Genomic DNA, 13,276 nt, shown 5'->3' with positions numbered 1-13,276 from the left:
CAAGATTAAACTTAAAAGTTTAGGTGACGGCTTTTTGACCATTTTCATGCGTATTGGCCGTCAATTGGGTCGACTTCCATTCGTTTTCATCGCTCCTAACCGTAGTCGGGGACGATAACTCTCCGATTGTTGACTCAATTTTGAGAAAAAAACGACAAATACCCATTCAATTGAATCGATTAAAAATGAAGAAAAAAACGTAGCAAGCAATGCATTTTTAGGCCCCGTAGTGACAGTATAGAAGGGACTCCCTTCGATCGTCCCGATTATTCTTGAACTTTTATCGGAGTCGTAAGCCATCTTTGATTTTCATCTCTCCCATCATTTGTGCCATATTGTCACCAATGATGGGCATGGTCTTGGGTTGTTACAACAACGTATAACATTTTTGCCTCTTAGACACGGTGGGTTTGGCTTACACTTTATGGACGATGGAGTTCATTACTGTTATTTAGCCTCCTGTATTTAGATTCCGTCGCTTAAGTCAACCATTCTTCGCAACACTATTCTGCAAAGTCCCGAACTTGGTATGCTGCGTGCCTTAAAGTTGTTCTCCGTGGTCTCGATGTCAACGTTGATTTTACTTCCCCCATCCCATGAAGACCCTGGTGGTAAAATATTTTGACGTTGTTATGAGAGGTATGCCTACAGAATTTTCTATGTTTGCACGAGATGGCGCCCTTTGGCAATGCAATAAGACTATCTATGATCAGGACTTTCTCAAGGCTAGGCCTGTCAATCACAGCCTGAAATTCGCAATCCATATCTGAAAATTCGAGATCATATATGAAATTAACTGATGTACTCGATTTTGGATATCAGAACCGGATTATTTATCGGACATTATTCCCTTATTGTAACGAAATCAGATTTGTCTCGTTCCATTTGGTTAACTTTTGACATCCGATAACCTATAAGAAAAACTATATTTTAACTAGTAACCCGTCCGATAACGTTTGAATTCTATGACCCCGGTTCTTCCTTGACCTTAGGTATTATAGTCATATCTTGATACATTGTCTATGGATCCAACTCCTTTGTTTCTTCATTTATCGAAACCATTTGCGTGTCATTGCAGACAGATTCTTCAATCTTTGGCTTCTTCAGTTCATTACTTGAATCATTTTCCTACCTATGGGTATCAGAAATTTCCTGTTTAACTAGAGCAGAAACTCTTGAACAAGTATTTGTAACGGTTTTGTTAACAATTCCCAATGGAGTTACTGAATCTCCTTTTCTGTATTGAAGGATTTTAGTGGCTTCACCAGTAACATTATCTGCAAGCACAAGAGCTCGAAGGATATGTTGGTTTTGAAATATCGCCAAAAACAGATCTGATTTGTTTGATGTTGGTTTTGAAATATCACCAAGAACAGATATGAGAATGTCGGAACTTGTCATATTTAAATCCGATATCTATAACCTTATCATAACGGAATCGAATTGGGTTTTTGAAATTCTGTCGGATATTATCGGATATCGAAAATCCGATAAAAATTATCTTATCGGAATCGGATGAGCCAAATTCCGTTGGATTTTAGTCCGTTGACATCCCTACTCAAGGAATTACATATTGAAAGACTTAACTATAGGGTAGGTGTACGAAAATTTAGTGTTGTTTAGAGTGACAGAATGGGCATCCCATTACTCATGGAGAATAGCCTATGCGCATCATGTAAAAGGGACATGGATTACTACGGGGATCATGCTTTGCATTGTACACATGAGGTAGGTCTCAAATATTGACATGATCTCGTCCATGATACCATTGCTGATATGTGTTTCCGGGCAGTTATCCAAGCTAGAAAAGAAGTTGACCTGGGATTCTTGTCGAATGATGGTGGTGCATTATGCCCAGCTGAAATTCTAGTATACAACTGGTACAATGGTCGTGATGTATGTATATATGTTATTGGGGTCTTACTGTTCACAGGGGTGGAGTCCGCACTTTCTAGCAGGGTTAGAATTGAGCAATGCCATTACTCGCAAACACAAAAAAATATTTTGACAAATGTTTGTTTCAAGGTTTTAGATTTGGTGCTTTGGTTTTTTCGACGTTTGACAATCTTGGGGATGACATGGTAAATGTTTTGAAGAGACCACACAATCATTTGTCTAGGTTCGATGTCAATGCTAAGAAATATAACTTTTTTTAACAGATTAGGGATAATAATTCAAAAAGATGTTGGAGCCCAGCTTGTTGCTAGGATCTCATCTATTTTCTTGTCGGACCCTCTTTGTAAGGCATATAATATTTCGAGTTCAATTTTGTGTACATTCTATACATAATTGTTGATGGTGTATTTTCGACATAGGCTAAATCTAAAATCACGATACTGCATGTTTCTGACCCAGCTTCAGAAATGTATGTGAAACTCATATTTTATGATCCGTCTCTGACTGAGCGAGCATCCTCTCAGAGCTATGATGAATATTTCCCTCGAAAATCCTCTCAACTGAGCTTTCGACAATTTTCACATTTCATCACCACCTCTACATAGAATCAAAATAATTGAACGACTCCTAGACATATTTCATGCTAGTATAGAGTCTAACGTCTTCAGGACGTCACACTGTTTGTTGTTCCCTGACTATGTAGAGAGAATGTGTATAGAATCTCTTAATGATTGGACGGCTCCGAGACATATTGCATGCTAGTATAGAGCGCTAACGTCTTTAGGACGTCACACCGTTTGTTGTTCCCTGACTATACACCCCCAATATTCATAACGAGTATGATGCTTCCATTATCTCATACCTCGATTCTCAAGTAAACCCGCTCCTAGACATATCGCATGTTAGTTTAAAGCAATTCATAGATTAATTTTAGCCTATCATTCATTAACTAAATTCCTAAAAAACAATTTATTTATCTCATTACTCTGTTCCATGGTTGTTCCTCAGCTGGATTCCATGGATTAGTAAAGATAATCATTTTATCTCATTACTTTGTTTCATGGCCGATTCTCAGCTGAAATCCATGGATTAGTAATAGATACTCAATTTATTGTATTACTCCGTTTCATGGCTGATTCTCAGCTGAATTCCATGGATTAGTAATAAATAATCACTGATCGGGCATTTGTGCCATAACCGAGTAAGCCCTGAGAAAATGGTGGGAGTGTACTCATCAATAACGCACGAACGAGCACCCGAGTGTACGAACGAGCATTCAAAAATATGGACAAACGAGGAAACCTATTCAAATAGGTAAGAAAACTTATATTAATAAACTAATAAAGAGCCCTTAGGCTTACAAGGATCCGGTCCCACACTCTTTCACAATTTTGACCTAATTAATCTTCTACAGTTCATAATTGGGTTCAAACTCTTTCCGACCAACTTGGAACTTGTTCATTCGACCACCAGCTAGTCCCATGACCACCAAGGGACGGTTTCATACCCCTTGGTCGGTCTCTTATCTCTCCATAATTAGGTTTTATTGCCTAATGCTCAGACGAGCACTATTTTTTTAATAAATGATTAAACCAACATTTAATCATCCTTTCACCAACTGGTTTACAAAGGACTTTGGTGCATGCTCACTTGAGAACATGGGCGTTACATGGTCAGTCATCATCCCATCTAGCCGGTCCCTCTCTCACTTAGTGATTGATTTTCAGTAAGTCATCAATTGATCAACAATCGATCAAAATTAGGGTTTTGAACTGAGCGCTTTGTAATCATAGTTCTGAGCAAGTTCAAGCACTAATAATTTCATGTTGATCCAGCAATCAACATATTGATTAATTATATAATATTCAGTCCAGCTTATATTTTAAATTAATATTTTATTTGGTCATGCTACCAATAATTTTTCAAGTGAGCAATATTTTCTCAGACTATCAATATTGATTCAACTACCAGTATTCAGTAATCCATCAAATGAGCAATATTTGCTCAGGAGGACAATAATATTATAATATTTAATAATTCGTCAATCGAGCAATATTTGCTCAAGCGAGCAATATTCTCTCAGGCGAGCAATATTTTCTCATGCTATAAACTATACATATTTCCCAGCAGACATGTTCAATCCATGAATCATAGAGCATTCATCAATCACGCTCGATTCAACAATACTTAGACTCATTGTCTAATCAAATCAAAAACTGACTAATTAAATACACGTTTGCCTTGCAGACTCCACAATCATGAGATATCAATCATGTCACATGGGGGGATATTTATCTAGGATTTTGGTCCGGCGGTCTACGACACGTGTGTTCATCCACGATGAGAAATGCGAGTAAGTCGTGCAAGAAGTTGAGGGAGTTAGCAAAGTAGTGGGTGTACAGTTAACCAAGTCCCCGCACGACCTGGAACTGGTTTAACCACGATTTCCCACTTTCCCACTCTTTCACTCGAGCAACCGTCACACTTACTAGAGATGAATGTGTCTACATTCTGGCAATATAAATAAATCTCTGAATTCATGATTGAGAACAAGACAGATAACGTTCATCTAAACCAAGAATTCTCAATAATTCTCAACAGAGCAGATATCAGTCAATCATTTAGAACTTATTTTCATCTGAACCCAGCAGTTCATGAAACTTTCATAAACCTACAACATATTCACAATCCTTGATCACCATTGACCTCACACACTTCAAAGCTTCCCTCCTACAGATCGACCCTCTTCCCTCTTTGTGACCAAATTGACATCCATTTCTTGGTTTAGGCCGGAGTCTTACAGATTTATCTCTTGAACTCAAAGCACTCCCATGCAGTGCATCTGTTTGAGGTTAAGCAGTTTGCTCGGTCGAGGAGTCCCCGTCCGCGCGGTCATCTCTTCACATCCTAAAAACCACCAAATCGTTTTGCCCCATCAACAATAATGTACCAGCGAAATCTAAATTAGGTCTTTTGATTTATTTTTTGAATAGTATATGAGGTAATAAAATCAACTGAGTATTACTTGAATCAATCAAACGGTAATCTTAAATTAACACCGTTTAAAAAAAGCATACAATGTTGGATGTTAACATTATAGGTACTAAAGGAATTTCCATACCTCGAACATTATTTAGTAATTTACAAATGTAACGTAGTGTAATTGTATAAATTTGGTTTTAAAGATTTAACAATTTTATGAGATCAATAAATCTACAAAAACAATTGTAAAAGTGAAAAATAGTAATTAACATTTTAACTTTTAATAATAAAAATGATGTAAAATGAATTCCTTCAAAAAATTAGAACTTCTTACATTGGATTCAACAATCCATAAAATGTGGGATTACTAATGAAAAATCACCACATACTAACATATGAGACGAGGTAAAACTAGGGAAGAAAAATCCTAAACTTGTAACAAGATAAGAAATACAAAACTTATACAAATAGAATAATGTCTAAGTCAGGTGGATAATCTGGACCCTTTTTTCTAGAAAAACCCAAACTCAAATTTGGTGCAGAAAGACAAACATTATTACTAGGGAAACATTTATTAATATCTTTAACATTGATTCTAGAAGAGATACTAATTAATGTCACCATGAGGTTGAAAAAATGTATTTCCATAAACCTTTCGAATGTGTAAAGGTACAATCTTCTTGTATCCAGTCTTGTTGTGACAACGAAGGTCGACATAATTATATACTTTACATTGACAATGTCCAAAAACTTACCTTTTAGGAATTTAAATTTCGATCGGCATCCATTTGGTTCGTGTTCCAAACTGTGACTCACTTTTCTTCGATTGTATATGAAATCATATACCTGTTGGATATTTATAGCGTTATACAAGTAAGTAAGTAAAAAATCAATGACCATACATAAAGAACGTATATCCTTAAAAATGTCAATAATATGAGCTACAATATATGACGCTAAAGAAACTTAATCGTGAAAGTTACGAGCTTATGATGTTGTCCTTAGAATAGGCCAATCCCTAATACGTGTGATTTTCGAGTAATTAATGAAAAGCTACTTGAATAAACTATCATTTGTGTTAAACGCGGTCTTCCATTTGTCTCTAGGTAGAAACTTGATGATCCCCGCCTTTAAAAGCAATCTTGAAAAAAAATTATTTACAAGAGACCAAATCAAGCTTATGATCTAATATTGGAATTTCAAAACTAGAACAAATATTCATCTCATTGACAATCAGTACGTATGCCATATGCCAAAGTTTTTTCGATACAAAAAGAACTGATATAACACATTGGCAGTTATATAAGACCTTAGGGCACATTAATCCATCTGATCCCAAAGTGTCCTTATGACTCATAAACTAGTGCAAAATATTAAGCATTTTTCACCATGCATCGATCAATTTGGTCCTGAATTGTTCTTATGTGTGTTAGAGAATATATCATATGATAAAACATTTCATAACATGGGATGGACTTGTTTTAGAAGATTTATAGGAGAGTCGGGATTATAAGAATGTACAACTAAATCAAATAACATACTTGATTGTCGTGCAACTACCGTGAAATCCAGCAAAATCATCCTGATCATTTCCACTAATTGTAGAATATACTTAGAATTTGCTTTATAAGGATCATGGATGCCATCTTTTAGAGAGCTTATTGCCCTCAAGTTCACTAAGTATTGCAACGTCCATCATAAATTAAGAAAAATGTATTTCTAGTGTTCCTACAATTTTAATTATTTAGGCCATATAAGGAAATTCAAAAACTTAGCATAAAAATTAGTGGTACGGAAATTTGGCGTTTCGAAACTGAAATAAACAATAAAACATCAACAATTTTAACATATTTAAGTCTCATCATATGAGTACTAAAAAAATATACAATCTTGAAAATTGATGCAGCTTTGTAGCAGTGTTGTCGAGTTTCTATTGAGTTATGCCATGCCCATTCATAAGAATAAGAGTACATGTGACAAAAACAATTGAGATAAGGAACTGAGAATGCCAGATTTCTAGCAGCACTGAAACTCTTTTAAGCTTCTCTTCTTCGTCTAAAAGTAAACTTTATGGAACAGATCTTCCAAGTTTCATGTCACCCATGCATTAAGAATAGACCATGGAAGGAAAAGTATAATAGTGCAGGGTCCCAAAAAGTTCCAGAATACCAGGTTTATTTACATTGCGCATCAAGAGATTTGACGCTCCATGTTAAATCATAGGATTAATGATTAAAAATAGAGCTCAAGTTACCAGACGCACTAAAACCATCAGGTTGAACGTCAAAATATTTTTTTTTGTCTTAGATTGGACTCAAAGCTATCTTTCACATAACCTTGGAAGTTGGCTTAAAATAACCATACTTGGAACCATTAGACTTGATTTTCCACAAGTCATTTACATCTTCATAGCTTGGATTTCACCACTATACGATAGGTACTTATGAAGTTAACGTTGTGTACAGTATTTGAAATACAGATCATCCTCAAATTTACTTTTCCCCAAATGTCTCTTATTAACGCAAGCAATGTCTTAGTAAGCCCTTTTGGTATTAACAATTCTTCTTCATCCATATTTTCTAAGGGCGCTGGTTGTGTATGGGGAGCTTGAATTTGTTGTTTATTTATCAAAAAAATTATATGATCATATTAACTAATGCAATGTTTTTCTTTGAAAAAAATAAAAAAATGTGCATATATTCATTAGAAACAACACTCATATATGCATGAAAGTCATGGCGCACCCTCCAAATAACATATATTTTTGTTTATAGAAGTTGTCTCATAATAAACAACATTTCAATTTTTACCTTTGTTAATATCACATCCTTGCTGTTAGATGGTGGAATTCAATCTATTCGATGCATGAAAAATTGTAGAATAGTAAGTCTTGGCTCCAAAGTTGGGTCATCCACAGTTTTTCCAAAATATGTTCCAAGGTTTTATAGAACAAACTTTGGAATCCAAACTAAAATGCCAATCATGATTATGTCGAGTGTCGTTCAAAAATTGCGCTTAATTTTGTAGTCGAGTTTGTTTCTAAACCTAATTGTTTCTATCTGACCGTTGATTTGGCAGGCCAAGATTGAACACTAATTGAAATTGTGCTCACTGCTCAACGAAATTCTAATTGGCGTTTTGAAATCCACTTTACCTTTCATTATCAGACTTGAACTTGCATGACCTATTCCAAATGCTAGGTGTCATGAAACTTAGAAGATAAAATTCTTTCATAAGACTTATTCATTTATAAGCTTCAAAAATGCCTGGATTTCTAGAAACTAGGACCAAATTAAAATTCGTCTAAACCGGAAAAGAAGCCGTAACTAGGAGTTTTTTTTTCTAAACTAAGAAACATGCCAAAATTTAAAAATACCTCGCAAAAATAGTCCCAGTAATCCTGTAATGCCGCGATGTTTGAATTTTTGGGAGATTGCTATGACTAGTTTTCTCGAACCCGGTCAGTGATAATAATACACTTGATCTCAGTCCAAGGCTACTTCTTATCAACACCCTGAACAATCGAGTCACCAGCTAAACAAAAACGTCGTGTAAGAAGAGAGATAGAGACGCGTGCGAAATTTGACCTTATCGATATAATCACAATCCATTTCTTTATTTATTTCTCGAGATCATTAATTATAATACCATAATAATAACGAAATAAATAATTAAAATAAACAGTTATTATTCAGTGGAGATTGCTGACGCGGATTATTACAGGTTCCGAATCTTTAACCGGTTACCACTTTTTCATGTCGCTCCAAATATTTTGAAATTGACACGTTCTTCCTCTTACCGGCTCACCCGATTAGATATTCATAAAATTTAGTGGGCCCCACACTGAATTTTAGAGATGAAATTTCATTTGGGGTTCATTTGAATCTCATTTGGAGAGGGAGAAAGTCATTTGCTTTTTGACTAGAGAAAAAAGAAGAAAAACGAAACAAGTAGGAAAGAAAGAGGAGCCTTTGCCCCCCTTCCTTCACTTTCGTCTGCTTTTCCTTTCCACTCGTGTTAGTTAAAAAGGAGGGAGCTCTGGATTTTAGATTCTTGAGTTCTCCTTCTTAAATTCTCTCATTCTCCTTCTTCTCTCTTCAGCTCACTGTCTCTGAATTCTTTACTCAAATAATAACTTAAAAGATTTTCTGATAAGGTATGTTTCTTTTTTTTTGATCTTATTCTTCTGTCTTCTTCTTCTTAATTGAGGTGAATTGAGTGTGGGTTTTTAACAACGGTTTGATTTTGACGATTTTCTTGATTGGGTTTTGTGTTTAAGGTTGTGGGTTCTGTGTATATTTGAATTTTAGTTTTCCTCAACAAAAAGAAAAAAAAAAGATTTTAATTTTAATTTTCTGAGGATTATTTATGGATTTGTATTGAGTGTAGAATTGATTATTTGGATTTTGAATTTAAGGTTATTTGATTGAGTGTGAGTTTAGGTTTTTATTGAAAAAGATTGAAATTTTCTGTTAAGAAATTGACTTGATATTCAGGTAATTTAGTTTTTTTTTTTTTTTTGATGTTGAATTCGTGGAGCTTTTTTAAGGTTTAATTGTCTGGAGATTGAGTGCAAGTTAGGGTTTAATTTGCTGTAAAGGTTGAAATCATATTGTCAAAATTTGACTGTAATTAGACTAATTATTTATTTCTTAATTTAAATTTTAATGACGGCAAACTTTTCTAGAAACCAACCTTAAATAGACCAATTCTTTCTTGAAGATCTTTCTTATGTTTCTGTAATCTGTAATAGTGAATTTAGAATCTTTAGATCACCGAAAGTTCCGTCTTTTATTATTGTTTCGTGATAATTGAGGTGCTGAATTTTGTTTCCACTAATATTTTGCAGAAAGCGATTGATTGATTGATTGTGTGAAGAAGAGGAAATTAAAGGGTCATCTTCCATGTGCAGTGGTTCGAAAAGAAAAACAACACCAACTGAGTCCTCCTTCATGGAAGGTAATCAAAAGGAGGGATTTTTCCCAAATTGTTCTGCTTTGCTTGAATTAGCTGCTTCAGATGATGTAATTGCCTTCAAAAATTCTGTGGAAGTAGAGGGTTGTGATGTTAATGAAGCAAGTCTTTGGTATGGTAGAGTTATTGGTTCAAGAAAGATGGGTCTTGAGGAAAGGACTCCTCTTATGATTGCAGCCATGTATGGTAGCACTGATGTTTTGAAGTTTATTTTGTCGATTGGTACTGTTGATGTTAACCAGGCATGTGGTTCCGATGGGACGACTGCACTTCATTGCGCAGCTGCTGGTGGGTCGAAGACTTCTCCTGAGATCGTTAAGTTTTTGCTTGATAACTCTGCAGACCGCAATTCAGTCGATGCCAAAGGAAACAAACCTGGTGATTTGATTGCTCCGGGTTTAAGGCCGTCTTGTGTTATGAGGAAGAAAGCACTTGAGATGATGCTGAAAGGGAGTAACGGTGATAATTTTATTGAAGAATGGATTCCTTCTGATGACGTAGTTGATCAACCGGAAGAGTTCCAGCAGTTGATGGGTCACAAAGAGGGGAGTGACAAGAAAGAGTATCCAGTTGATCTAACTTTGCCTGATATAAAGAACGGGATTTACGGAACAGATGAGTTCAGGATGTATACTTTCAAGGTGAAGCCTTGTTCAAGGGCGTACTCTCATGATTGGACTGAGTGCCCGTTTGTTCATCCAGGAGAGAACGCACGACGTCGTGACCCAAGGAAATTCCATTACAGCTGTGTACCTTGCCCGGAATTCCGGAAGGGTACTTGCAGACTAGGTGATGGTTGCGAGTATGCACATGGAGTTTTCGAGTGTTGGTTGCACCCAGCTCAGTACCGAACTAGGCTCTGTAAGGACGAGACAGGATGCACCCGCAGGGTCTGCTTCTTTGCTCACAAACCTGAGGAGCTTCGCCCTCTTTATGCGTCAACAGGGTCTGCTGTACCATCTCCTAGATCGTCTGGTGTTAACCTTTCTCCGTTGGACATGTCAAATATGAGCCCACTGGCACTTGGGTCTCCTTCGGCTATGATGCACTCCAACTCAACCCCTCCCATGTCACCTTTAGCAGCCGGCTCTTCTCCCATGGGAGGTGGGCTGTGGCAGAATCAGTCCAATCTAATTCCACCCACCTTGCAGCTTCCTGGTAGTAGGTTGAAGACCGCGATGAGTGCCCGAGATATGGAATTAGACATGGATATGCTTGGTTTAAGTCCTTACCATCACCAACAACAACAGCAGCAACAGCAACAGATGATGGATGAGATGTCGAATCTCTCGTCTCAGGCAAACTGGAATAACACCATGGCTACTGCTGCAGCTATGGCTGCCTCATCTGGTGGTAGGCTTGGTGGTGTGAAACCCACCAACCTAGAAGATGTGTTTGGGTCTCTAGATCATTCTTTACTGTCTCAATTACAAAGTTTATCTATTAAAAACGGGTCATCATCTCAGGTTAATTCTCCTACTGGAATTCAGATACGTCAGAACATGAACCACCAGCAGCAGCAGCAGCAGCAGCTTCGTTCTAGTTACTCAGGCAACCTATCTTCGTCTCCTGTAAGGTCGCCATCTTTCGGCCTCGAGTCATCTGCAGTTGCAGCCATGAGTTCAAGGTCTGCTGCCTTTGCAAAGCAAAGGAGTCAGAGCTTCATTGACCGTAGCGCAATGAATCGTCATCCTGGGCTCATGGGTTCATCTGCCATGTCAACCAGTACATTTTCAGATTGGGGATCCCCTACTGGGAAATTGGACTGGGGTGTTCAAGGAGAAGAACTGAACAAACTCAGAAAGTCTGCATCCTTCGGATTCAGAACCAACAATACTTCAATGGGCTCTCCCCCAGAGACCATGGCCTCTCTGGCTCACCCTGGAGATGAGCCTGATGTGTCGTGGGTGCAATCCCTAGTGAAGGATGCACCACAACAATCCGGATCACCCAACAGGCGGTTCAGCTTGGAGGAACAGCAAATTCAGATGCAGAAACAGTATCATCTTAACAGTGGGGGTATGGATATGCTCTCACCATATATGGAGCAATTGTACATGGAGCAGGAGCAGATGGTGGCTTAACAACGCCGCCACCCACCCAACAACAACATAATAACAAGCGCGCCGCAGCCGTCTTGCTCTGCTCTGCTTGTCCAGCCTAACAATTTCCTTGCCATTTTTTAAATTTTTATTAATATTTTTTAAATTACTTTGTTGTTTCCAGAAGAAAAAGAAAAGGAAGAGAAAAACTGAGCAGGAAGAAAATTTGCTGCTCATATATAAATATTTTTTATATATATTCAATTAGGTCCCGTAATTAGAAGAAGAAGAAGAAGAAGTTGGGAGGGTCTTTTTACTAATAAGACCCCCAAGCAAAGCTATCTGTAATGAGTTGAGATGGGGGACCTGAGTGACAACTAGGTTCACCATTATAAACTGAACAGAAAGATTGTATACAAATTTCAAATTTGAAAATCTAATGACTAATAGTTATAGTATATTGTTCATAATATGCGTTCTCTTTTGTGTTCTGTTCATTCATTATGTCTTCATTTTTGGCTGCACTGTTTATGCCTCTCCATGATTACCTAAAACAAGCAGCCAAGGAAGGAAAAAAACTACCTGGGTTGCTTTTCAATGGCCTTGGCCCTTTGAAGTTCATTTTTTCTCCTTTAATTTTGATAACAGGTGGCAGTATTACTTCCAGATGACTTTCTAGCCTGATCTTAAAGGCAACACTTTTGAAAATCCACCCTCTACTCTACTTCAGTAGAATGGGACAAGTCAAACTCTTTACCTCCCAGGCTCCCATCTTGGAAGGTTAGCAGGATGCTACTGGTTCCTACCTCAAAAAGAATTTTTTTTTTTTTTTCACAGCTTGGAATTTGATTTTGGAAGATTTTTGCATAGGTGTCCTGGTCCTCCTGCATATTTAATCGAAGAATGACTTTTAGAAGTAAAAGAAAATTCAAGATGTGTGAAACGGTTCCTTTTTATTTCCAACTTCTTCTGAAAATACTTCTACAAAAATAGAAGCACTTCTGTTTCTGGTTGCTAAACAGATTATCACTGGGTCCCCCTCACCTCCAAGGCTCCAACTACTCAACTTTGGACTTGGAGATGGCTTCCCAACTTCCCATTTCCAAACCACTTTTACATTGCTGGATAGGCATATCTACCCATTTCTTTTTGTTTTTTTCTTTCCAATTTCCTCCTCCTACTCATCATTTTTTTTTTTGTTCTTTCTATTCTCTCCAAACTTATTCTTCTTTTCTTCCTGACCTGTTTTGTGCCTTTTGGATTGATAGATTATATTCCATAATGGAATTAGTATATAGGGATCCATACTCTATAAAGCTTTTCTTTTTTTTAAATGGGTAGGCAGTGGGCTTTACTTTTTTGACATTTTGTTTTTGGAATGT

At 37.0% G+C, this 13,276-nt stretch overlaps 1 protein-coding gene across 1 annotated transcript; it reads left to right on the top strand.

Moving 5' to 3' along the window:
• The first annotated feature begins 8,813 nt into the window (after positions 1-8,813).
• LOC113310330 (zinc finger CCCH domain-containing protein 66-like) lies at positions 8,814-12,366 on the top strand. Its single transcript, XM_026558965.1, has 2 exons — positions 8,814-9,034; positions 9,728-12,366. Exon 2 carries the CDS (start codon positions 9,783-9,785, stop codon positions 11,934-11,936), a length of 2,154 nt encoding a protein of 717 aa, XP_026414750.1. The 5' UTR covers positions 8,814-9,034; positions 9,728-9,782; the 3' UTR covers positions 11,937-12,366.
• Positions 12,367-13,276: the final 910 nt, after the last annotated feature.

Source organism: Papaver somniferum, chromosome 9 (assembly GCF_003573695.1).
Source record: "Papaver somniferum cultivar HN1 chromosome 9, ASM357369v1, whole genome shotgun sequence".
Lineage (NCBI taxonomy): Eukaryota > Viridiplantae > Streptophyta > Magnoliopsida > Ranunculales > Papaveraceae > Papaver > Papaver somniferum.
The sequence above is the reverse complement of the archived record's forward strand: the minus strand, read 5'-3'. Positions and strand labels throughout refer to the sequence as shown.